The sequence below is a fragment of the Crinia signifera genome, chromosome 7 (assembly GCF_055691185.1).
Source record: "Crinia signifera chromosome 7, ASM5569118v1, whole genome shotgun sequence".
Lineage (NCBI taxonomy): Eukaryota > Metazoa > Chordata > Amphibia > Anura > Myobatrachidae > Crinia > Crinia signifera.
Window position 1 is genome coordinate 58,518,725 of NC_139223.1, and position 26,682 is coordinate 58,545,406.

Sequence of the window (26,682 nt, forward strand, 5' to 3'; positions counted from 1 at the left end):
GATGACGTCAGCCTGAGAGGGGAGAGAGACGAGGAGCAGCAGCGCTGTGGCCGGGCTTCAGCTTCCAGAATTATGAATGTGAGTCACTGTGGGCTCTGGGGACACTGGTTGGCAACCTTGTTAGGGAATGGGGGGGGGGGGGGGGGGGGGGGTAAGGGGAGAGAGAGAGAGAGACTCACTCCTGTCACACTGTGAGGGACATGGGGAATAAGTCTCCCTGCATGTTCCAGTTTTACAGTGTAGGCTGTGCTGGAGGGGATTCTGTGTGTGACATTGACATTCCTGCACATGAGGGGGAAGGGGGTCTGTGACTGGTTGCTGTCTGCATTAGGGCAGACAGACTCACTGACAGAGATCCCCCTCCAGCTCAGCTCCCCCATAGGCAGACATGTGACATTCAGATCCCCCCCCCCCCCCCCCATGTCTGTCTATAGAGGCTGTGCTGGAGGGGTATGTGACATGTCTGCCTATGGGGGGGTGGCTATGCTGGAGGGCCTGGGGCATGTGAATATGTGACAAGTCTGCCTATTGGGGGGGGGGGGGGGGGGCACACTGTGGGCGTTACATGTATAGGCGTCATTACTACTGCAGGCATTATGTGTATTAGTATTATTACTACTGTGGACATTCTGTGTATAAGTGTTGTTACTAATGTGGTAGTGACATGTATAAACGTCAATACTACTGTGGGCATTACATGTATAGGTGTCATTACTACTGCTGCCGTTGTTTTTATTTTACCATAAAACGGTCACCGGGGACTCAGTTTTTCAAACGGAAGGGGTCCCCGAGGATACGCTGAGCTGCGCCTGTGAGCCACTGTAAGCCAATCACTGCAGCGGCGGCCTGGACATAATCATTGCACAGTGGTCGCCCGGCAGCCAATCACTGCAAGTGCGCTCCCTGCCAATCACTAAAGCCGCGCGCCCTGCCTTTTGTTTTGAGAGCAGGTTCACTGTCACCATGTCTGTGGCTCTGTGCATCCTTCTGCCGCCCCCGCCGTGTAAGTCCATTCTGCTGCTGAGGGCGGGGGGTAGGATGCAATATGGCTGTAACAACGGACAGCCACTCACAGCATAAGAGGTGAGCAGGCTGTCAGCGCAGTGGGGGACTAGATGTGGCTGGCGTTTCAGCTCTTCCAGCCACATCCAGTCCCCTGCCTCGCAGACAGCCCACTCACCTACTCTGGTGAGCAGTGTATCAGCTTTACCAGCCCCCCCCCCCCCCCCCCCCGGTGTGTGCTGTAATGTGTACTGGGCATTACGGTGTGTGCTGTAATGTGTACTGGGCATTACGGTGTGTGCTGTAATGTGTACTGGGCATTACGGTGTGTGCTGTAATGTGTACTGCGTATTACGGTGTGTGCTGTAATGTGTACTGGGCATAACGGTGTGTGCTGTAATGTGTACTGGGCATAACGGTGTGTGCTGTAATGTGTACTGGGCATAACGGTGTGTGCTGTAATGTGTATTGGGCATAACGGTGTGTGCTGTAATGTGTACTGGGCATTACGGTGTGTGCTGTAATGTGTACTGGGCATTACGGTGTGTGCTGTAATGTGTACTGGGCATTACGGTGTGTGCTGTAATGTGTACTGGGCATTACGGTGTGTGCTGTAATGTGTACTGGGCATTACGGTGTGTGCTGTAATGTGTACTGGGCATTACGGTGTGTGCTGTAATGTGTACTGGGCATTACGGTGTGTGGTATAATGTGTACTGGGCATATCGGTGTGTGCTGTAACGTGTACTGGGCATAATGGTGTGTGCTGTAATGTGTACTATTATGTGGCCACACCACTTCCCCCCCCAAAAAACATGCCCTAAATTTTTTGGCGCGTCCTTCGGCACGCACTGTCCCTATTTTCGGATTTATATAGTTGCTAGTACTGTATATATGTATCTTTATGCGAGTGGGCCAATTGATACCCCCCCCCCCCGACCAACATGTGCCATGCTGGGGAGAAGGGGAGAGGAGGCTTTATTCTGTTGGGACCCAAAAAAGGTCAGGAAGGACCCCAATTTTTAGAAGTGAATGACCCATTTTTTGGGGGGGGTTTTCGCGAACACTGAGTATCATTACTACTGCCGGCATTATGTGTATAAGCGTTGTTACTACTGCTGGCGTTATGTGTATAAGTATCGTTACTACTGCGGGCATTATGTGTATAAGCGTTGTTATTACTGCGGGCATTATGTGTATAAGTATCGTTACTACTGCAGGCATTATGTGTATAAGTATCGTTACTACTGCAGGCGTTATGTGTATAAGTATCGTTACTACTGCAGGCGTTATGTGTATAAGTATCGTTACTACTGCAGGCGTTATGTGTATAAGTATCGTTACTACTGCGGGCATTATGTGTATAAGTATCGTTACTACTGCAGGCGTTACATGTATAAGCATTGTTACTACTGCGGGTGTTATGTGTATAAGCGTCGGTACTACTGCAGGTGTTATGTGTATAAGTATCGTTACTACTGCAGGCATTACATGTATAAGCATTGTTACTACTGCGGGTGTTATGTGTATAAGTATCGTTACTACTGCAGGTGTTATGTGTATAAGTATCGTTACTACTGCAGGCATTACATGTATAAGCATTGTTACTACTGCGGGTGTTATGTGTATAAGTATCGTTACTACTGCGGGCATTATGTGTATAAGTATCGTTACTACTGCAGGCGTTATGTGTATAAGTATCGTTACTACTGCAGGCGTTATGTGTATAAGTATCGTTACTACTGCAGGCGTTATGTGTATAAGTATCGTTACTACTGCAGGCGTTATGTGTATAAGTATCGTTACTACTGCAGGCGTTATGTGTATAAGTATCGTTACTACTGCAGGCATTACATGTATAAGCATTGTTACTACTACGGGTGTTATGTGTATAAGCGTCGGTACTACTGTGGGCATTACGTGTATAAGTATCGTTACTACTGCGGGTGTTATGTGTATAAGCGTCGGTACAACTGTGGGCATTACGTGTATAAGTATATACCCAAATGTTATTTATATTATTTATCTTTACACAATAAAGTGTATATTGGACGTTTATTCTGCTCAATATTTTTTTTCATTGGTCTGCAACCAATTATTTGGAAACCCCCCTTTAAAAATCCTGCGTTTGCCACTGACCCCAGAAGCAGCAGCACACAGGACTGTTTTGCGCCGCTGGGCTGGATCCGATGGGTGGCGGAGGCTGGAGCAGGAAGCCAGGCCAGCAAAAGCTACACAACATAAACAGCAGGTGACGGTCAGGGTGGCCAAGGAGGAGGGTAATTAAACATGGCAATGGGAGAAATAATAATGCTTGGCCTCAGTGAAGTAGTGTATGTATGTATGTATGTATGTATATATATATATATATATATATATACACACACACACACACACACACACACACACACACACATATATATATATTATTATTATTATTATTATAATTTTATTTATAAGGCGCCTACATATACGCCACCCTGCTTCCCCCTCCCTACCTGAATCCTCCGCAAACCCACATTCTATGCCACTCTGTGTCTGCCCTCTGTCACCCTACATCCTACGCCACCCTGCGTCCCCCCTCCCTGTATCCTCTGCCACCATGCAACCAACACCACTCTGCGTCTCCCCTCCCTGCATCCTCCACCACTTTGCCACTCCCCTCCTTGCATCCTCTGTCACTCTGCTTTCCCCCTCCTACACTGCATCCTGTGCCACTATGCCCCCTCACACTCTGTGTCCTGTGCCACCCTGCGTACATCCTCCCTCCCTTCATCCTCAGCCACCCTGCATCTCCCCTCCCAGCATTCTACACCACCCTGCGTCCCCCCTCCCATGCGCCTATTCTGCAGCCTGAGGAGCTGGGGACATAGCCAGCAGCTCGGAGAGCAACTATCCATGCCCCCACAGCTGCGAAAATGGGGCGTGGCCTCGTTGAAATAGGCCACACCCCCATAATGCTAGCGGGCCCCCCCCCCATTAGGGCTGCTTCAAGATATTTCCTGGGCTGGTTTTAATACCCAATCCGCCCCACAACCTGCCATAGAGGGGGCAACTCTGATTGTAACAGCCTCGAGGTTACACTGCAGCAGTGGGAAGCCTGTGTGTGTTTACCTGAGGGGGAGAGGACCGGCCAGGGGGATCGCGCTGCAGAGCTTTCTTCTCCACTGCTGTAGCTTACTGCTGCCTGTCAGCTGTTTGACAGGAGCAGCAGGGACAGCGCTTGTCCATGTCGGTGCCTTCCTGCACTGCAGAGCGTGCTGAGCAGCCAGCGCCAGCTCTGTGTGCAGTCAGTGACCTTTCTTCAGTTCTCAGTGCGCCCAGCAGGCGCTGGCTCCTCCAAGCCATGACGGGGGCTGCCTCAGCATAGCTACGCCCCTGCCTCATGCCAATTAGCAGACTCTTACAATTGATTGGTTGGAGAACCAGCAAAATGCCGCATGTGTTACTAGTCTATATGACTCACCGATTCTAATTTGGGTTGGAAACGGAATCAAGGATTTTGAACTTGCCCTGATTCATTGTAAGGCGTGGGTCCCTTAAAGCTTAGCTATTGTGATGGCTCACCTCAGTAAAATGTTGGTTGCTCTGCATGTATGAAGATCCTGACCAGATCTGGTACTGTACATCTACCAAGAAACAGACACACTTCGCAAACAGACATGTACAACTACAGACATGAACGTGCACAAACAATTCTTTCATTACCAATTTCAAATAGTACCAGGAATTACTTGATGGACAAACTTCTTCAAAGCTGAGTGAAGGCCGGCTGTACCCAGGAGACGTCTTACTTCTGTGAAAGACAAGGTGTCTCCAAGGCTGAATTAATAATGTTCCTGAGCTAGCACCTGAAGTCTGAGAGAAAATCTGTCGGTACTTGTTTCCTAGCACGGCCACACCGATTTGTATCGGGGTGATCGGGTCGGAAAAATCGCGTCGGTCGCATCGCATGCGACCAAATCGCATGCGATGCGACTGACGCGATCGACCCGATTTTTACATTGAATCAAATGTGAATACGGCCCCTGGGACCCTATTTTACATTGGATTCAATGTAAAGTAGTCCCCAGACCCCAAATTTTACCCCCTCAACGGCACCCCTGGCGAGCGCAGCGAGCCCGCGAGGGGTGGTGGTACGCGTCCTCCGACCTTTTCATACCCCTACTATTCACGTCGGCGTGGAGTTGAGAATATAAAGTGTGGCGAGTGCAGCGAGCCACCGAGCCCGAAGCGTGGCGAGCGCAACGAGCCCCGCGAGGGGACGCATATAACTTCACAGGTATACACGTCCCCTCGCGGAGCTCGCGGAGCTCGCCACACTTTATATTCTCAACTCTACGCCGACGTGGATAGTAGGGGTATGAAAAGGTCGGAGGACGTGCATCGCCGCCCCTTGTGGGCTCGCTGCGCTCGCCACGCTTCGGGTTGGCATCAATCGTGGGGTGACGATCACAATGAGGTTGCTTCACTTTTTAACGATGACGGGGCCATATACAATGTGAAATGGGTCATATTGGCCCATTTCACATTGTTTGCTATGTAAAATGGACTTAATCAAGTCCATCTCATCTTGTGCCATTATAATGGCACAAGACCGACGCGATGCTCCCGATTTCAACGTTAAAAATATTTTAACATCGAAGCCTATGGCAAAATCGCGTCGGTCGCGTCGCTGGCCATGTTAATGCACGCGACCGACGCGATGCTCCCGATTTTGCCTTTGCCGGGAAAATGGACCTGATTTCAAAGGAAATCGGGTCCATCGCGTCCATCGTGTACCTTAACTTTAAGGTACACGATGGACAAGATTGTGGCCGTTCTAGGAAACAAGTACCAATCTGTCTAAGGAAATTGCTTCACGGCTTTAGAACACCTCAATGGGGTGATAATCATAAAGTTCCCAAATTACATTTCATGTATATTCACGCCAGAGATGCATGGTAATAATACATGGTTTTGTTTCATGTAAGATTTTGTATTTTTTTTTATAAATTGTCTTTATTCAGTTTTTTTCATGACTTATACATGACATAAAAAATAGACATACAGGCATACAAACATTGACATATTAAACACATTAAAACCAAAACATCCAGCCCAGCTCCCCCCACAGTTGCATTTAGGGTTATCATCTTGTTCCACAAATACCTGCTCATTACCTACTTCTATAGTTATTTAGGGAAAAAGGGAAGGGGGAGAAGGATCAGTGCACAGGTTTGCGATAATCAGTGTAAATTTGACAAATTAATTCTAACAGTCCACAGTACAAAGAAGGTATGGGAGGCCTGTTATACAGAGTCTCACAGGATCAGTGGCGTGGAGGTGCACCCTAGAGAGTAAAATGTATGTAGGAACATACATTTCCCTCTTCTGTTCCTACTTCTATAGTTCCATTGAGGCAGTCTGGTAACTCAGCATGTTTTTCGATAATTATAGACACTCCACAGAGTCATTTTACCTATCGTCCAGTAGCATAGTTAACTTAGTCTTATCAACCTACTATACTTTAGTGATATATATACATATTTTTACAATCTGGTGTACCTGTGGGATTCACTCTATCGTGTTATCACTTCACTTAATCTTTTAGTGCATCATTTAGGCCATCACAGCCAAGTGTATCTATTCCTTTGACAACTTCACCTTTCTATACCTTCCGCATTAGTGCTCAACAGTTTAATATACATTATAGTGTTAAGGTTTAATACCCATCCGCCGTGCCATCAGAAATAATTCCTTTAGCTCCTTTGGATAGGTATATTCCTATTACTAATTTTAACATTGGTGCTCATAATTTTACTATATATATATATATATATATATATATATATATATATATAATAATAATATTGTGAATAATACCATTCCCCCCAAATATCATAGAATTTAGGGGGCTATTCTGCTTGGTGCGGTAGGACCGTACGCGGTCAGATCAGGTTTTTTTCAATCTGCGCATGCATAGCTTTCGCTATGCGCATGTGCGGCGACCTCACACCGCTCACGGACGGGTCTCTCCGTGCAAAAAAACCTGTCCGCAAGAGTACGGTCATTGTGGGCGGCATGGAGGCATTTTTAGGGGAGCGGCCGGAATAATGAGGAAAACTGGGCGTAAACATGGGCGTACACGGGGGTGTGCACCAAAAATGTACGGTGCTACAACCGCGGCGAACGCACTGTGCATTTTGGGCCAAAAACAGGCAGACGCCATAGATAGCTTCAGAACACCCCTAGAGATACCGCATGAGAGCGGACGCCTGGGTCTGCTAATTACTCAAACACATACACCTGAATGTAATAAGTATAGCTGCAGACTATTAAGTGAAAACCATGATTTCACTACCTGCAAGCCACACACAGCTCTCTTAATTTTTAAGTGCGATATTAAGGGATCAATATTATCCACAACAAATTTAAATATAGGGTCTTTAGAGATGATAACCCCCAGGTATTTAAACCTGTCAACCTTAGAAAGGCCCAAGTCGATATCATACTCGCGACTCCCCTCTCTTTGAGCTACAAGAAGATGTGATTTCTTACAATTAACTATTAACCCAGAATATATCCCAAACTCCTCAATGCACTCAACAACTATTGGTAGATCCCTCTCATACTCCGAGGAGCCCACCAGGAGGTCATCGGCGTAAAGGGATACCATATCAGTCTTATGCCTCAGTTCACCTCTCCCCTCACCCATCGCAACTCTCAACTTGCAGGCGATTGGCTTTATTGCGATCGCGAATAGGAGAGGGGAGAGGGGACACCCCTGCCTAGTACCTCGGTTTAGTTGGAAGGAGTCGGTAATGTAGCCATTAACTAATATTCTAGCCCTTGGATTCTGATACAGCAGGAACACCCACCTTATGAACCCGGGACCAAACCCAAAGGCTTGCATAGCACTTCTCAGATAAGGCCATTCTACTGAGTCAAAAGCCTTGTTTGTGTCAAATGACGCGATCGCAAAACTATGACCCATGATATCCGTTGTTTGCATAAAGGTGAACACTCTTCGTATATTAATGGCCGTAGAGTTTCCCTTCATAAATCCAGTTTGGTCGAGGTGTACCATCTCCCTGATTACCCCGCCCAACCTGGTTGCCAGGATCTTAGCAAAAATCTTGGCATCGGCGGTAATCAGGGAGATTGGCCTATAAGAGTCCACCAATGTGGGGTCCTTATAAGCTTTAGGAATAACAGTAATTATTGATTCCGTCATTGAATCAGCCAGTTTCCCTTCTAAGTCCATACTCTGGAAGGAGTGCAATAGTCTAGGGCCAATAACACCACAGTAATGCTTATAAATTTCTCCTTAAAGACCATCGATACCTGTGACCTTACCCATTGAAAGCGCTTTGATTGCTGATTGCACCTCCTCCAGGGTAATGGGTGAATCTAATAACTCACAGCTTTCTTGTGACAGTTTAGGTAGATCCATTCCATTCACATACTTATCAATCTCCTCCCCTCCTATAGTGATCCTAGACTGATATACCTCAGTGTAATGTTCCAGAAATACTGCCGCTATTTCAGGTGCACTTGTCATTAACTCTACTGTACTTGAGCAAATGCTAGCTATTATTTTTAGGGCACTTTCTACTTTGGATAAATAGGCAAGATATTTGCCAGATCTGTCATTGTTCTTATAAATCTGATGTGACTGCTTTAATAACTGATATTCTTCCATAACTTAAAGATGCTCCACCCACTCTCGTTGAGTGTCCAGCCACTCTATCCTTGTTGACCCCATTCTATCCAGGAGATATTTCTGTTCTAGCTCCCTCATTTTAGATTCTAGCATCAGATCTTTTTCGCGACATTTCCCTTTTATGATAGAGATCTTCTTAATTAACAATCCTCTGAGATAGGCTTTGAAGGTATCCCACACATAGGTGGGTGTAGTCGAGTTAATATTACTATCAAAAAAACCTACTTCCACAACATTACCCAACTGGATCAACCAGGAGTGATGAAATCTCCAATAACTAAATCCTTTACAGGTATCTAAATCTAGTTGAATCTCAATTGGGGAGTGGTCCGAGATTCCTCGATTTTTATATTCAATATGGGAGATATGTATTAACAGACTTTTGGAGGAAAAGACTAAAGGCCCATACACACTTAAAGATTTTCATTTCAAAAGACTTTGCCAAAATCTTTGATAGATATATCTTTCCCCCAAAGTAGTGCATACACAATGAGCTATTTTCCCCCAAAGAGCAAGAGATTTTCAGGAGGCAAAAGACTTTGCTGAAAATCTTTCATTATAAAATGGGCTGGGTTTGAATTCCAAGGGTTCCATATATACAGTGCATTGGTGGCAGTGGGCATATAAATATATAAACATTGGTGGGCAGTGTTGGCACTAATTTATGCATTGCTGGCACAGACCAGCAATGTATACGTTACCGCCAACACTGCCCACCAATGTTTATATATTTATATGCCCACTGCCACAAATGTATATTTACTTAAATGAAAACTGCCCACGTATGTATTTATTTAAATGGCATGCATGTACTAGACGGGGTGCGCATCTTCTCTCCCCCCCCCCCCCCCCCCCCGTGTGCCCCTGGAGCGACTCGGCCGCATAATTCCTCCGTGGAGCACCGCGCCGGCCGCATAACCCCCCCCCCCTCAGTGGAGCGAGTAAGCGCCAACCAACCGCCCTCCCCCCGTCTGGGGCGCCCCGTGCCCTACACCGTCCCCAGCAGATAATGACGCACACAGCTGGCCACCAATGTTTATATTTTTATATGCCCACTGCCACCAATGTATTCATTTAAATGCACCAACAATATATTATAATATATTATATTTATATATATATATATTATATTTATATAAATATATACATATATATATATAAATATATATATATTTATATATATATTTTTATATCATGAAAGGTATAGAGGTGCGCTTCAATATGTTTCACCAACAATACATTAAAATCGAAAATGTTTTATTTCAAACAGTAAAATGTATAAAATACAACAAACAGTGGTTATCCAATAGTTGTCTTCACAGAGGTGTATAAATTCCTGATTCGACCAATGGTAAGGATGGTCTGAGATACCCTACGCGTTTCGTCCCTAAGGGACTTCTTCAGGGGTAATACACGTGATCTAAAATGGTGAAACAATGCCATAAATAAAAATGGTGTCACAAACCGCAGATCTTACCATCGGAAACATCGCTCATTACCATCTCGATGGTCGGTACTGCGTGAGAGGCCTGTCATCCGCATGGCTTCTGATGTGTGGCGCGATGTCCCCTGTGTCCCCGCGGTCAGTTGCCATAGTTCCCTGCCAAGCGCACGCCGTTCCCGGGCAGCATGGGTGCCGCCATGACACTCTCAAGTCAGCTGATTCCCCAGACCAATCCCCGCTGTTCATCCACGTCACCTCTGACCCACACACCTGTACCTGGATCAAGGTGTGTGCTCCTTTCCCAGCATTGATTGGTGCTACAGCTGGCAGCCAATCACAGACAAGCAAGGGGGATAAAGCCGGCCTGCGGCCTTCCTTCCTTGTCTTGAACAATTGCTTACCTGCTCTCAGTATTCTCCTGTGACAGAGAAGTTTCCAAGACTCCGAGATCTCCAGGCTCCCCTGTGATTCTCTCCAGCGTTACCTGCACCCGCTATACCTTCCTGGGTTATCCATCTCCAGAAGACTCCTGCCTTTCCACCTCTGCAGTCGAGTACAGGTGCCTCGCCATTACCACCATTGGCTTCCAAGCCTTTCAGCGACATTCTCCATCTTGTCCTGAACTAGCGACTGGCTCCGTCGACACCAGCGTCGACATTCAGCTGCTGTGCTCTATAGAGACTTTATCACCCACGTCCTATTTCTCCAGCATATACCTGAGCCATCTACCAGCCGTCGGCACCATTGTCGGCACCACAGTCTACCTCAGCTGTCGACATCCTGTGCAGTCCTCCGCAGTTTCCAGATTGCCTTTCCTTCTCCAGTATCATCTCCCTTGCCTGCGTCCAGAGGACCAGGGCAGGGGGCCGCGACCTGCCTGTCAGACGCAGCTAAGTCCAAAGTTCCTTGCGGGGCTCCCTGGTGAATACCGCTGGCAGGTTAGACTCCGCGCCCCTGTTCCTGGTCTCCGTCAACTCTCTGGTTCGCTGTGCCCTGATCTCCCCGTGTATGTCCTACATCAAACCTTCTGCCTTTGGCTCTCCAGCGCCCTCCACTGGTCCACCACGGTCACAGCCGGGAACACAAAATCCGCCCGCGCTGACAGTTTGTTCAAGACCGATGGACTCGGCTCAAGACCCCAGTGTGGGACCAGCGGTCATTCAAAATGTTACCGCCCGAATAGAGACTCAAGAAGCCACGCAGCAGCGAGTGATAAAATTCCTTCAAGAAGTATCCAATCGCTTGGACACATTGCAGCAGTCATTGCCGACTCCTGTGTCAACTACCCAGGGGAATCTATCTCCACCCGCTGCTTTACCTTCCCGTCTCCAGCTACCAGTCCCCAGCAAATATGACGGCGATCCTAAACTCTGCCGGGGGTTTATCAACCAGTGTCAGATCCAGTTTGAACTTCTTCCACACAATTTCCCTACCGCCAGAATTAAGATAGCTTACATGGTGTCTTTGCTAACTGGCTCCGCCCTCAATTGGGTATCACCGTTATGGGAGAGATCTGATCCCCTCTTGTCAGACTATGGCAAATTCCTACAGACTTTCCGCCGTATATTTGATGTACCTGGACGCTCTACTTCAGCATCCACAGATTTACTACGGGTCAAACAAGGGTCCCGATCCATGGGACAATATGTGATCCAGTTCCAGACTTTGGCCTCTGAGTTACAATGGAATAATGAAGCCCTGACAGCCGCGTTCTGGCTAGGGGTATCAGACCGCATTAAAGACGAACTGGCCACCCGCGATCTTCCTGATTCCTTGGAAGACTTAATCTCTCTGTGTGTAAAGATTGATCTCCGCATCAGAGAAAGAGGTCTAGAGAAACAAAAGAAGTTAATTCCCAAGTTTACTCCTCAAGTACGCTCAGAGTCCCCTGCGAGTGAAGAACCAATGCAAATAGGTAGATCACGCCTGACTCCTGAAGAGCGTTCCCGTCGACAGCGCAACAAACTCTGCATTTACTGTGCTGCTCCCAGTCACTTCATCAATGATTGTCCCGAGCGGTCGGGAAACTCCAGGGCCTAACCTGTAACGGAGGAGTTAGGTTAGGTCATGTCTCAAAGTCTCCTCCCTGTACTGACTTTACCCTTCCAGTGTCCTTAGAGACCCCTGCTGGACTCAGATCAAGCTCCGCTTTGGTCGACTCCGGGTCGGCAGGAAATTTCATTTCTCAGCATCTTGTTACCAAGTTACAAATTCCCGTGATGCCTCTACATCCTCATCTCATCGTCACAGCAGTGGATGGCAGTAAAATTCCGGGCAGTGAGGTACGTGCCAGTACCAAACCGGTTCTGCTGAAAGTAGGCACTTTACATCAAGAGCACATTAAATTTTTTGTCATTCCTAAGGCGTCTTATGACATTGTATTGGGCCTTCCCTGGCTCAGGCTCCACAACCCCACCATCAACTGGTCGCTTTTACAATTAGAGCAATGGAGTCATCATTGTCATCAGCATTGCATTAACCCTGTGATACCTGTGCGCTCTGCCGTGGCCACCTCTGTGCCTGGCCTCCCCGAAGTTTACAGAGACTTTGCTGATGTGTTCTGTGAACAATCAGCCGACACACTGCCGCCCCACCGTCAGTGGGATTGTCCAATTGACCTCCTTCCTGGAAAGACTCCTCCCAAGGGACGTACATACCCTCTCTCGGTTCCTGAGACTCAAGCCATGTCTACATATATTCGTGAGAACTTACAGAAAGGCTTCATCAGGCCCTCAAAGTCCCCAGCGGGCGCAGGATTCTTTTTTGTAAAAAAAAAAAGATGGTGGTCTGCGACCTTGTATTGATTACAGAGGGTTAAATAACATCACAGTCAAAAACAGCTATCCGCTCCCCTTGATCACAGAATTATTCGATCGAGTGAAAGGTGCCACCGTCTTCACCAAGCTGGACCTCCGTGGGGCATACAACTTGATACGTATCCGCAAGGGTGATGAGTGGAAGACTGCATTCAATACGAGGGATGGTCACTACGAGTATTTAGTGATGCCCTTCGGCCTCTGCAATGCCCCAGCTGTCTTTCAACAATTCGTTAATGAGGTCTTCCGGGACATGCTGTACATCTGTCTTGTGGTCTATTTGGATGACATTCTAATATTCTCCAGAGACTTACATTCACACCGCTCCCAAGTCAAAGAGGTCCTCCTCCGTCTCAGAAAAAATCGACTCTACGGCAAGATCTCCAAATGCACATTTGAGGTACCCTCAGTCCCATTTCTAGGATACCTAATTTCCGGGTCACAATTGAGCATGGACCCCGAGAAATTGGAAGCCATCACTGGGTGGTCTCAACCCACTACATTGAAAGCCGTACAACGCTTTATTGGCTTCGCCAACTATTACCGAAAATTCATCCGGGGTTTCTCCACTCTGATTGCTCCTATTACAGCTCTCACCCGCAAGGGTAGCAACCCGTCTGTCTGGTCCCCAGAGGCCTTGTCGGCATTCCAGTTGCTGAAACAGTCATTCATCTCTGCACCCATTCTGTCCCAGCCTGATATGGAACGACCTTTTTCCCTAGAAGTCGATGCCTCCAACATAGGGGTAGGTGCAGTACTGTCTCAGACATCCGAGGATGGGAAACAGCATCCCTGTGGTTTTTTCTCACGCAAATTCTTACCAGCAGAGAGAAATTATTCCATAGGCGATCAGGAGTTACTGGCTATTAAATTAGCACTCGAAGAATGGAGGTATCTCCTGGAAGGCGCCAAGTTTCCAGTCATCATATACACTGATCATAAAAATCTCCTGTACTTGCAGTCAGCTCAGTGTATGAATCCTCGTCAGGCCCGGTGGTCTTTATTCTTTTCCAGATTTTCTTTCAAGATCCTGTACCGTCCTGGTTCTCAAAACGTAAAGGCCGATGCCTTATCTCGCTCCATGGAAGAGGATCCTCTAGTACCCGAGAATCATCCCATCATTGACCCCATCGCATTTGCTCCCACGCAACTTTCTCCGGTACCTCCTCCTGGCAAAACTCTTGTACCCCCTGAGCTCCGCCAAAGACTGCTGTCCTGGGCTCACAAGTCCTTATTCTCCGGACACCCTGGCGTTCAGGGCACTTTTGAAATCCTCCAACGTTCTTACTGGTGGCCCCAGATGAGAAAAGACGTCAAAGACTTTGTGGCATCGTGTACTGTCTGTACCCAGCATAAAACCCCTCGTCAAATTCCTGCTGGAAAACCTTGCCCCTTATCTATTCCAACGCGTCCATGGACGCACATTTCAATGGACTTCATCACAGAGTTACCCAAGTCCCAAGAATACAACACCGTCTGGGTGGTAGTTGACCGTTTTTCGAAGATGGCCCGATTCATACCTCTCTCCGGGTTACCCTCCGCTCCTACTTTGGCGCAGTTATTCGTGCAGCACATCTTCAAAAGCCATGGCCTGCCTACAGAAATCGTCTCTGACCGAGGAGTGCAATTTGTGGCACGCTTTTGGAGAGCCCTGTCTTCAGCCCTTCAAATTAAATTGAAGTTTTCATCTGCTTATCATCCGCAGTCCAATGGCTGTACATCTCATCTTCCCAGGATGATTGGTCCAAGCTACTCCATTGGGCTGAGTTTGCCCATAATTACAGGTACCATTCATCCACAGGTCACTCCCCCTTCTTCATTGTTTATGGCCAACATCCCAGGCCACCCACCTTCGAGGCATTAGCAACCATCGAAGTGCCAGCAGCTACCGCAGCCCTGAGACACTTTTCACAAATCTGGAAAAAAGTGCACTTCAATCTAAAGAAAGCTTCAGTTCGTTACAAGTTCTTTGCGGATCGTAAGAGACGTGCAGTACCAGAATTCCGTCCTGGTGACAAAGTATGGCTGTCTACCCGAAACATACGACTGAGGGTCCCCTCAATGAAATTTGCGCCTCGATTCATAGGTCCATATATTGTCGAACAGAAGATCAACCCGGTAGCATACAAAATAAAATTACCCAAGTCTTTACGCATTCCCAACTCCTTTCATGTCTCCTTGCTACGACCTCTAATTCTTAATCGCTTCCAGTCTTCATCCCCGGTATCACCACAAGTCAGAACTGAGCGAGGAGTGGAGTTTGAGATAAAAAAGATCGTGGATTCTCGCCATCGTTATGGACGCCTTCAGTATCTCATTGACTGGAAGGGATATGGTCCTGAGGAGAGAAGTTGGACCAATGCTGAAGACGTTCATGCTCCTCGTCTAAGGGAAAAGTTCCATCAGGAACATCCTTCCAAGCCCAAAGGGTGTTCGGTGCCCACCCTAAAAGGAGGGGGTACTGTCACAAACCGCAGATCTTACCATCGGAAACATCGCTCATTACCATCTCGATGGTCGGTACTGCGTGAGAGGCCTGTCATCCGCATGGCTTCTGATGTGTGGCGCGATGTCCCCTGTGTCCCCGCGGTCAGTTGCCATAGTTCCCTGCCAAGCGCACGCCGTTCCCGGGCAGCATGGGTGCCGCCATGACACTCTCAAGTCAGCTGATTCCCCAGACCAATCCCCGCTGTTCATCCACGTCACCTCTGACCCACACACCTGTACCTGGATCAAGGTGTGTGCTCCTTTCCCAGCATTGATTGGTGCTACAGCTGGCAGCCAATCACAGACAAGCAAGGGGGATAAAGCCGGCCTGCGGCCTTCCTTCCTTGTCTTGAACAATTGCTTACCTGCTCTCAGTATTCTCCTGTGACAGAGAAGTTTCCAAGACTCCGAGATCTCCAGGCTCCCCTGTGATTCTCTCCAGCGTTACCTGCACCCGCTATACCTTCCTGGGTTATCCATCTCCAGAAGACTCCTGCCTTTCCACCTCTGCAGTCGAGTACAGGTGCCTCGCCATTACCACCATTGGCTTCCAAGCCTTTCAGCGACATTCTCCATCTTGTCCTGAACTAGCGACTGGCTCCGTCGACACCAGCGTCGACATTCAGCTGCTGTGCTCTATAGAGACTTTATCACCCACGTCCTATTTCTCCAGCATATACCTGAGCCATCTACCAGCCGTCGGCACCATTGTCGGCACCACAGTCTACCTCAGCTGTCGACATCCTGTGCAGTCCTCCGCAGTTTCCAGATTGCCTTTCCTTCTCCAGTATCATCTCCCTTGCCTGCGTCCAGAGGACCAGGGCAGGGGGCCGCGACCTGCCTGTCAGACGCAGCTAAGTCCAAAGTTCCTTGCGGGGCTCCCTGGTGAATACCGCTGGCAGGTTAGACTCCGCGCCCCTGTTCCTGGTCTCCGTCAACTCTCTGGTTCGCTGTGCCCTGATCTCCCCGTGTATGTCCTACATCAAACCTTCTGCCTTTGGCTCTCCAGCGCCCTCCACTGGTCCACCACGGTCACAGCCGGGAACACAAAATCCGCCCGCGCTGACAAATGGTATACAATATCCTATAATCTGGAATGGATAAGGTGGGAGGACGAACTGTATGGAAGGAAGAGGAAAAACGAGGAAGAAAAAAGGAAAAAAGGGGAAACGATATATATCTGATAGCACCAATGCTTTTTTACCGTGGCAGGTAGGAATTAGGAGATAGAAGTGGAAAAAAGATCTTATTAAAAACACCCAGGGGCCGATGGTCTGATACACCCTGGTGAATAGATGTAATAGAGTATAGTGGGTGGATAACATACCAATCTGTTAAGGCAGTTTTCACTCATGTGAGAGGGAAACTTCTCTGATGTTCAAATTGGAATAATGGTCGGAGTTGTTAATCGTAGGTCGTGATACAGCTGATATTCAAATATCAAGACGTTTAAGAATATTGGAATTCTCTAAAATGGGGGGTTGATAAGGTGCAAGTGAGTGTACTCTAATGATACATCTGTCTGGCCCCCTGCTAACATCATATTTACTGTTAACATAAATAATGGCTATCACTGTGTATAACCATAATTTCACATGTACATTCAGTATTTAGATGTGAGCCCAATACATTCGATCAAGTTAACATCCTAAATCACTTGTTAACTTGATCGAATGTATTGGGCTCACATCTAAATACTGAATGTACATGTGAAATTATGGTTATACACAGTGATAGCCATTATTTATGTTAACAGTAAATATGATGTTAGCAGGGGGCCAGACAGATGTATCATTAGAGTACACTCACTTGCACCTTATCAACCCCCCATTTTAGAGAATTCCAATATTCTTAAACGTCTTGATATTTGAATATCAGCTGTATCACGACCTACGATTAACAACTCCGACCATTATTCCAATTTGAACATCAGAGAAGTTTCCCTCTCACATGAGTGAAAACTGCCTTAACAGATTGGTATGTTATCCACCCACTATACTCTATTACATCTATTCACCAGGGTGTATCAGACCATCGGCCCCTGGGTGTTTTTAATAAGATCTTTTTTCCACTTCTATCTCCTAATTCCTACCTGCCACGGTAAAAAAGCATTGGTGCTATCAGATATATATCGTTTCCCCTTTTTTCCTTTTTTCTTCCTCGTTTTTCCTCTTCCTTCCATACAGTTCGTCCTCCCACCTTATCCATTCCAGATTATAGGATATTGTATACCATTTTTATTTATGGCATTGTTTCACCATTTTAGATCACGTGTATTACCCCTAAAGAAGTCCCTTAGGGACGAAGCGCGTAGGGTATCTCAGACCATCCTTACCATTGGTCGAATCAGGAATTTATACACCTCTGTGAAGACAACTATTGGATAACCACTGTTTGTTGTATTTTATACATTTTACTGTTTGAAATAAAACAATTTTCGATTTTAATGTATTGTTGGTGAAACATATTGAAGCGCACCTCTATACCTTTCATGCTATCTATTTCTATCGGACCTCTATTAACAGCGAGGCCCCAGAGTAGTGCTGCTTCCCAAAGAGCGCAGGACAAGGCCACAACCCCCTTTTTCTTAATATATTTTTATATATATATATATATATATTTATATATATATATATATATATATATATATATATATTATATTGGTGCATTTAATGAATTCATTGGTGGCAGTGGGCAGAATAATATAAACATTGGTGGCCAGCAGGGTGTTTGCAGGGAGCAGTGCTGTCTGCTCCGTATTTAGCAAGGCTGGGGGCGGGGCTAGCCTGGCTGGGGAGCAGGGCTCTGCAGCAGCATCCAGCCGGCCGACCAGAAGGAGCACAGCGTGAGTACAGACAGGCGAGGGGGCGGGGGGTGGTCCGCCGGGCTGAAAGTGGTTAATCTTTCAGTCCGGCAGGCGTACACACATGGCGATGATGGATGAAAAACCATCCATCATCGCCACATCTGCTGGTAAAACCAGCAGATGAACCACTTTCCTAGCGATGATGCGGGAGCGCGCAGCATCGCTAGTCGTCAATCTCCGGGGCACACACACTGGGCGATTTTCGGTAGAAAATCGCTCAAAACGGCTGTTTTGACCGATTTTCAGCTGAAAATCGTCAAGTGTGTATGGGCCTTAAGGCAATCCTTGAAAAGGTGTTATACGAGGAGGAGTAACGAGAAAATTGCCATTCCTTTGGGTATCTTTCTCTCCATACATCGCACCACCCAATTTCTGCAATGAACTCAGCCAGTCCATTCATATTCCTGACCGGCCCTTCACTCTTTTTCCATCTATCAATGAGGGGGTTCATAACTGTGTTAAAATTGCCCAGACATAGAACATGATTTTCTGGACACGATGAAACACAATCCAAGGCCTTTTTTAATACATAATATGAGAATGGAGGGGGAATATAAACCGCAAGAATGGAAAACCTAATGGAGTTAATATACCCATCCAAAAATACATATCGACCACTTGAATCGATACTGGTTGAAATACATTCAAATAAAACATTTTTCTTAATAATTATCGACACTCATCGAGAGGATGATGAAAACTGTGAATGAAAAGACCATCCTATCCAGGGACGGCGCAGGGCTAACAATCTGTTATCACACAAATGGGTCTCTTGGAGACATATAATATCAGCTGATAGGTTTTTATATTGTTTAAGAACCAAAGCATGTTTCACCCTATCATTCAAGCCCTCTGCTTGTGCCTGTGTTATACAGAGAGATACTGCAAGGAGCTGCAGCAGTGCACCTATTGTGCCATGTGGGTGGCCCTTACCAGTGACGGGGGCCCTTAAGAGACAGGTGGGCCTAAGATAATGTACCACCTGGGCCCCTTCCTTAATCCCGCTCTGATTATATGGGGTCACTGATGCTCTGTATACATGGTGTGTGTGTGGGTGTCATGTTATTGCTCTCCTCCATAAAGTGCTGGAAAGTAGGCACTAGCTCTAACCTCCATGCAAACAGCCACACCCATGGTACAGGCTAAACTCCCAATGTAGATAACACCTCACATCACCATCACTAGCCACCCCTCCTGTGGGATTATACAATTAAGAGATGTAACAGTTTACTCTTCCTGAGGTGTACTTACAGTGAGGACAAGATGCACTAAGCTTCAAAAGTGATAAAATGGAAAGTGATAAACAACCAGCCAATCAGCTCCTACCTGTTATTTTCAAAGCCAGCATGTGACATGACAGGTAGGAGCTGATTGTCTGGCTGTTTATCACTGTCCATTTTATTACTTTCTGAAGCTTGATACATATGGCTCATGAGAAAATAAAGTATTTTATAAAATAAAATAAATAAAAAAAGAATAAGGGTTAGTCTGAAATTAAGATTATGGTTAATGCTATAACAATAGAAAAAATTAGAGCTGAGCGGGTCCGGATCTCGGGATCCGCCAGATCCGAATATCGTGATCTGAGTCCGGATCCGAGACTGTTTGGGAGTTCCCGCCTGAATTCCGGACCGAAATCGAGGCAAAACGTCATCATCGCGCTGTAGGATTCTCGCGGGACCGGGATATTATAAAAGACACACACGCGCCCCGCCATCTTCACTCCAATCTAGGAGAGGGAAGAGGGTGGGTGGGAAAATCCGTGCTCCGTGGCCTGTGCTCCGTGCCCCGTGTTGTAGTGATTTATGTAGGCCTGAGCCCTGTGTTGTGTGATTTAACTAACTAGGTGCTGCAGTGCTCACACGCAGGGGCTGCAGTGCTGCTGAGTGTACACACTGTGTACAGGGGCTGCAGTGTCCATAATAAATGGGGCTGTGTCCAGTGTGTCAGGGGCTGTGTCCACTGTCCAGTGGCCCGTGCCCTGTGTTGTGATTTATTTAGCCCTGAGCCCTGTGTTGTGTGATTTAACTAACTCGGTGCTGCGGTGCTCACACGCAGGGGCTGCAGTGCTGCTGAGTGTACACTGTGTACAGGGGCTGCAGTGTCCTTAATACAAGGGGCTGTGACCAGTGTGTCAGGGGCTGTGTCCATTGTCCAGGGGCTGTGTCCAGGGTGATGGGCTGTATCCAGTGTCCAGTGTAACGGGCTGTGTCCAGTGTGACGGCCTATATCCATTGTCCAGTGTGACGACATATATCTATTGTCCAGTGTGACGGCACATATCCATTGTCCAGTGTGATGACATATTTCTAGTGTCCAGTGTGACGACATATTTCTAGTGTACAGTGTGACGACATATATCCAGTGTCCAGTGTGACATATATCCTTTGTCCAGTGTGACGACATATATCCAGTGTCCAGTGTGACGACATATATCCATTGTCCAGTATGACGACATATATCCAGTGTGACATATATCCATTGTCCAGTGTGACTACATATATCCAGTGTCCAGTGTGACATACATCCATTGTCCAGTGTGACGACATATATCCAGTGTCCAGTGTGACGGCATATATCCAGTGTCCCGTGTGACGACATATATCCAGTGTCCAGTGTGACATATATCCATTGTGTGACGGCATATATCCATTGTCCAGTGTGACATATATGCATTGTGTGACGACATACATCCAGTGACCAGTGTGACAGCATATATCCATTGTCCAGTGTGACAACATATATCTAGTGTCCAGTGTAACGGGCTGTGTCCATAAGAATAATAATTAAAATTAATAAAATAAAAACTAATTTTTAGAGGATGATGGAGGAGGAAATAGTGGGTGTTCAGCAACCTGATAGAAGTGCTGAAGCTGGTACCACCAGTGAGATTCATGATGGCAAGGCCGATGGTCAAAGGCCTAGAGGCCATGTAAAAGCAAAGCAGAAATCTCATTTTACAATGGTCCATAAAAAAAAAATCTAAGACCCCTGCAGAGAAAAATAAAATTGGCAATATGCAGTTCACCACACGCAGTGGGAAGGAAAGGCTGCGGCCTTCACTGATGGTACAGCATCTCAGAAGAATGATGGTAGCCCTTCTGCTAATATTTCCAAAAAAAGAAGGAAAGTTTATAAGACAAAGGCGAGTTCACAAAAGGAGAGTCTAAGTGTGTCCGGGGATGCCATATGTGAGCCGGACCTTTCAAATACTGTTCATGAAGAGGAGGCTCATTCCACCATTTGCGTGCCCTCTGCAAGTGTGTGCAAGAGCATCCACAGTCAAGATGCTGACCTGGTTATTGAGGATGCTTCTGAGGAATTGGATGAGGATGTGGATTCTGTTGATGTAGCATGATGGGTGGGAGGGCTTAAGCAAATCTTTATCTTGCTCTTTCTTCGTAGTTTTTTGGCTCTTTCGAGCGTTAAATTATTTTTTGGGATATGATGGATGAATGGTGGGAAGAAGTCCAAAAAGCTGGGGATGGTCATCCAATTAGAGTGAGTGCGCGTCTTTGGGAGGGACACATGTGAACTTGTGAAGTGGTGAGGGAGGAAAGGGAACACACGCCTAGCCAGTCATATCAAACGAATTAACCTTAGCGGTAAGTTGGGTGACAGATGTCGCAGACTGATAGACCTCACAACCTACATAGGGGTCTATAAGGGTAGACTAGATAGGGATCTCCAACCCAGGGGTCCTAGAGTGGTGGAGGAACTCGTTCATCTGCCACCAATTACCCCCCTCCCCTCCACCCATTAGGTGATGTATAAAGAGGCGACTGGTAATGATCCCAGATTTCAACAATCAGATAATTAATTAATAATCAATCAATCAGACAATCATGCCAGATAGGGGTCTTATTGGATATTAAACTGATCAAAACAGATAAACACTTGCAGACAAAGTCAGTGCTGCACCAAAGCCCACTGCTCCTTGGCTGCACATGGTAAACAGTGCATAATCAAGCCACATAGGGGTCTTGGTACTTGTTTTAAGGTTCTAACAGGAGCGTAGCTACTAGTATAACTTGGAGCAAATATCGGTGCATCGTTCACTATTATAGATGCAAAGATGTCATCAGGGACATCCATGATTTAATGATTTAATAATCAAACAATCAATCACACAATCAATCAATAACACAATCACGCCAGATAGGGGTCTTGCTGGATATTAAACTGATCAAAACAGATACACACTTGCAGACAAAGCCAGTGCTGCACCAAACGCCCACTGCTCCTTGGCTGCAAATGGTAAAAACAGTGCACAATCAAGCCACATAGGGGTCTTGGTACTTGTTTTAAGGTTCTAACAGAGGAGCGCAGCTACTAGTAAAACTAAGGGTGGGTGGAAGGGCCCAAGGACAATTTCAACTTGCACATCTTTGTATTCTTTTCTCTTTTTAGGGGGGGTAGTTTATTAAACTGCCACCCTGTCTGCCCCTGCAGTGCCGCTCTGCTTCCAAGATGTGCCAGGTTGGAAGTGTAAGGTCCATATATATGTGATGCCCACTGTTGTTGCCTAGCTTAGTCATCCAGCTACCTCGGTATAACCTTTTGGCCCAACTACAGTCAATGAAAACAATTTTGTGAGCTGAGAAGTGATCAAAATTGACTAGAAATGAGTGGAAATTAATGTTGTTGAGCTTAAAAATACTTTAGGGGCAAAACAGGCCGAAAATCTGTTATTTAAGCAATTTTTAGCATTTTTCCAAAACAAAATCCAGATCCAAAACCAAAACCCGCAAGGGTGGTTTTGCCAAAACCAATCCAGATCCAAAACACGAAGGGAGATCCAGATCCAAAACCCGAAAAAGTGCCCGCCGCTCATCTCTAGAAAAAATAAGACGATAGTGTTAACACTGTGGTGGAAATTTACTAAGCCGAATGCCCCTAAAATATTCATATTCATATTAGTAAATATGAATATTTTAGGCGTATTCATATTTTTGGCATTTACTATGCCAAAAATACAACAATTCGTATTCATATTCATGGCACATTCGTACTCATATTTACAAATAGGAATGTATATGCCATAGATAGAATACGAATAGTTATCACCACTCAAAAGAATGGTGATTCCTAATTTACTAAGCTACAACCGCTAGTTGCCGGCCAAGAACGCCTGGAAAATACCACTCATTTTCAAGGCGTATTTGGATTAAGCCTGCACGGATCAGTCAGATCTGTGCAGGCTGCATTGTTAAAAAAATAGAAAAATAAATAAACCATTTTTAAAAAAACGGCGTGGGGTCCCCACCCACGGTCGTAACCAGCCCCGGGCTCAGAGAGCCGGTCGTGGTTTTAAAAAGTCAGGGAACAATTTAAATAGGGGTTCCCCGTATTTTTTTAAGAACAGCACCAGGCTCAAGTGCTGGTCCTGGTTCCAGTGGCGTAACTATACAGAGTGCAGGGGATGCAGTTGCTATGGGGCCCGGCGGGTTGAGGGGCCCCAAAGCAATCCCCTGCACCCTCTATAATATAGTGAGACCAGCATGTAACTTACTGGGTGAGAAGACGGAGGTGAAGCTGCTTTGTATGCAGACTCCGGAAGCACAGTACAGTAGCTGCCGCTGCCCCATCCTGTCATCATGAGCATGTCACTTATGGGGTGAGAGGATGGAGGACGGAGGTGAAGCCACTTCGTGTGCAGTCTCTAAAAGTCACTACAGTAACTATGCGCATCTGTTAGCCAGGGCCCAGCATACCTCTTGGCGGCCCTGTCAGGCCCAACCAGTCAGCAGGGTAATGCGACAGCCTGGGGGAGACTTTTTATACAAGTCCCCCCGGCCAAAGCATTAATCCCTCCGGTCAGTTTGGGCTGGAATCCTGGGGAAGTGAGGACCCCCCATGAAGGCCCCCCTCCTCCAGAATTTACCAGCCCAGACTGTAGCCTTGGCTGTCCCCAGTACCTCTGGGCTATGGGTACGGGCTGATCTGTGTGTAAAAAATAAAATAAACCATTGGGTCCTGATGTGGAACTATGAGTCCCAACAATCCTCCCCCGCATGCTGGGACTTGGAGGATCACAAGTCCCAGCATGCAGGCATTATTGACCATGCTGGGACTTGTATTTCCACAGCAGAACCAATAGCCAAATAAACACACACACACACACATTAGAAATGTATAACTGTATTACACTCACACCCACACCACATACATACTGATACTTACATCTCCTTGGCGTGAATCAGGTCCTCTTCTCTATTTGAAGATATTGTGAACATGGCACCTAGAAGCGTGGGTATGTTTTACTACATCTGAGAGGAGTCTTTTAAAATTGCATATCCAAATGTAGATGAGCCCCAAAGCAGTTAGTAAGAGCTACTATACTTGGTAAAGAAGAGTCACTAGTACGTGTCACGGATTGTTTATCTATTGAAATTTACAGGTGGTTCCATATAAATGGCCACAAGACATGCATGTAGCCATAGGGATCATTGTGTTGTATCACCAATGCTAGGAAATGATAATTCAATGTGAATGTATCTTTCTCTCGTTTCTTTTTTATTTTCTTCAAGGTCAAGCACAAGCCGGCAGAAAGATCCAAGCCGGCAGACACATTCAAGTACAAGCCGGCAGACACATTCAAGTACAATCCGGCTGACCCAGTCAAGTACATGCTGGCAGACCCACACAAGAACAAGCTGGCAGACCCACTCAAGTACAAGTCGGCGGACCCATTCAAGTACATGCCGGCAGACCCAGTCAAAACCAAGCTGGCAACCACGATCAAGGCCAAGCCGGTAGACCTGCACAAGCCAGCAGAACGATCCAAGGCGGCAGACCTGGCCAAGGTCAAGCACAAGCCGGCAGAAAGATCCAAGCCGGCAGACATATTCAAGTACAAGCCGGTAGACACATTCAAGTACATGCTGGCAGACCCACGCAAGAACAAGCTGGCAGACCCACGCAAGAACAAGCTGCCAGACCCACTCACGTACAAATTGGCGGACCCATTCAAAACCAAGCTGGCAGAGCCGGTCAAAACCAAGTCGGAAGACTGATTCAAGAATAAGTCGGAAGACCGATTCAAGGCCAAGTCAGAAGACGACTTCAAGACCAAGCAGGCAGACGAATTCAAGGCCAAGCCGGCAGACCCGGTCAAGACCAAGCCGGCAGACCCGGTCAAAATCAAGCCAGAAGACCCTGTCAAAACCAAGCTGGCAGACAAATTCAAGACCAAGCCAGAAGATGAATTAAAGACCAAGCCGGCAGACCCGGTCAAGGCCAAGCCGGCAGACCCGGTCAAAGCTCCCAAATGCCCACCCCTGTCTGAGAAGGTGCCCTCTGGCTCATCCAGGTCAAGGGTCTCAAAATTTCTGAAACGCTGTGGGTGCTGCGTGAGTTAAGTGACAACAGACTCCTGCAAAATAAAAACTAGCTAAAACTATCTATGCTATCACTATCCTATGCTATTCTGTGCTATGCTTAGTTATGCTATGGTAAGGCTACGGTCTTAGTATAGCATAGCTAAGCACAGCATAGAACGCTATGCTATGCTATCCTATGCTATGCTTAGCTATGCTATAATAAGGCTATGGTCTTAGTATAGCATAGCTAAGCACAGCATACAATGGCATAGCACAGTCCCCCCCCCCCCCACACCTGATGAGGTCACCTTGACGTGGTAGGTGGGCTCACATTTATGTGCCAAGAACCTCAATCCTCAATGTCCCCTGTGTTACTGTTATTGGTCTATGTGCTTAGTGCTGTACACCTGCATTGTCTTTATTTTCTGGCTGAGCTCTGCTTTTATTCCCTCTGTGACATCATTATGACATCATGGGTAATGTACGAGGGAATGAGGGCTTGTCCTGGGGTTTGGTGTCTTCACATGAAAAATAACTGATTTCCACTGTTATATATAATATCCTGTCACTTATCCCCAGCATATCAGACACCACCTGACAGGACAGCGCTCGTCTGCTGGAACCTCCATTGATAGGAGGTCATTATTTTTAGGGTAGCCAAGCTCAAAGTCTGCGGGCTAATCCAAGTGAGGCACTTGCCTCTGACAAGATACTTACCTCCCACGGGTACAGTATCTGTACTCTAGAAGCCTGGGTATGTATATGAGAAAACATCAGGTGGCAGGAGACATATCTGGAGCGTATACCCGGCTGCTGCCTGGGATTTTTCAGCAGTGGAAAAGGGGGATAAGACAAAAAGAATACATTCTCAATTTCATCTTTACTAATGATTATCATATTGCACTCTCTCCTATTACTCACCACCTAGATATTGTATGGAACTCTCATTACCACTTAAACAGAACAGGAGTAAGAGTTAGTAACTTGCATATTAATTGCCAAGACCCAAAGTAGTGTGGGACTCACAGCAATGCAGGTGC

General features: G+C 46.6%; 1 protein-coding gene across 1 annotated transcript; it reads left to right on the forward strand.

Annotated features, from left to right (window-relative positions):
• The first annotated feature begins 25 nt into the window (after positions 1-25).
• On the forward strand, positions 26-25,724 carry LOC146019455 (uncharacterized). Its single transcript, XM_083151990.1, has 2 exons — positions 26-78; positions 24,851-25,724. Exons 1-2 carry the CDS (start codon positions 73-75, stop codon positions 25,334-25,336), a joined length of 492 nt encoding a protein of 163 aa, XP_083008116.1. The 5' UTR covers positions 26-72; the 3' UTR covers positions 25,337-25,724.
• Positions 25,725-26,682: the final 958 nt, after the last annotated feature.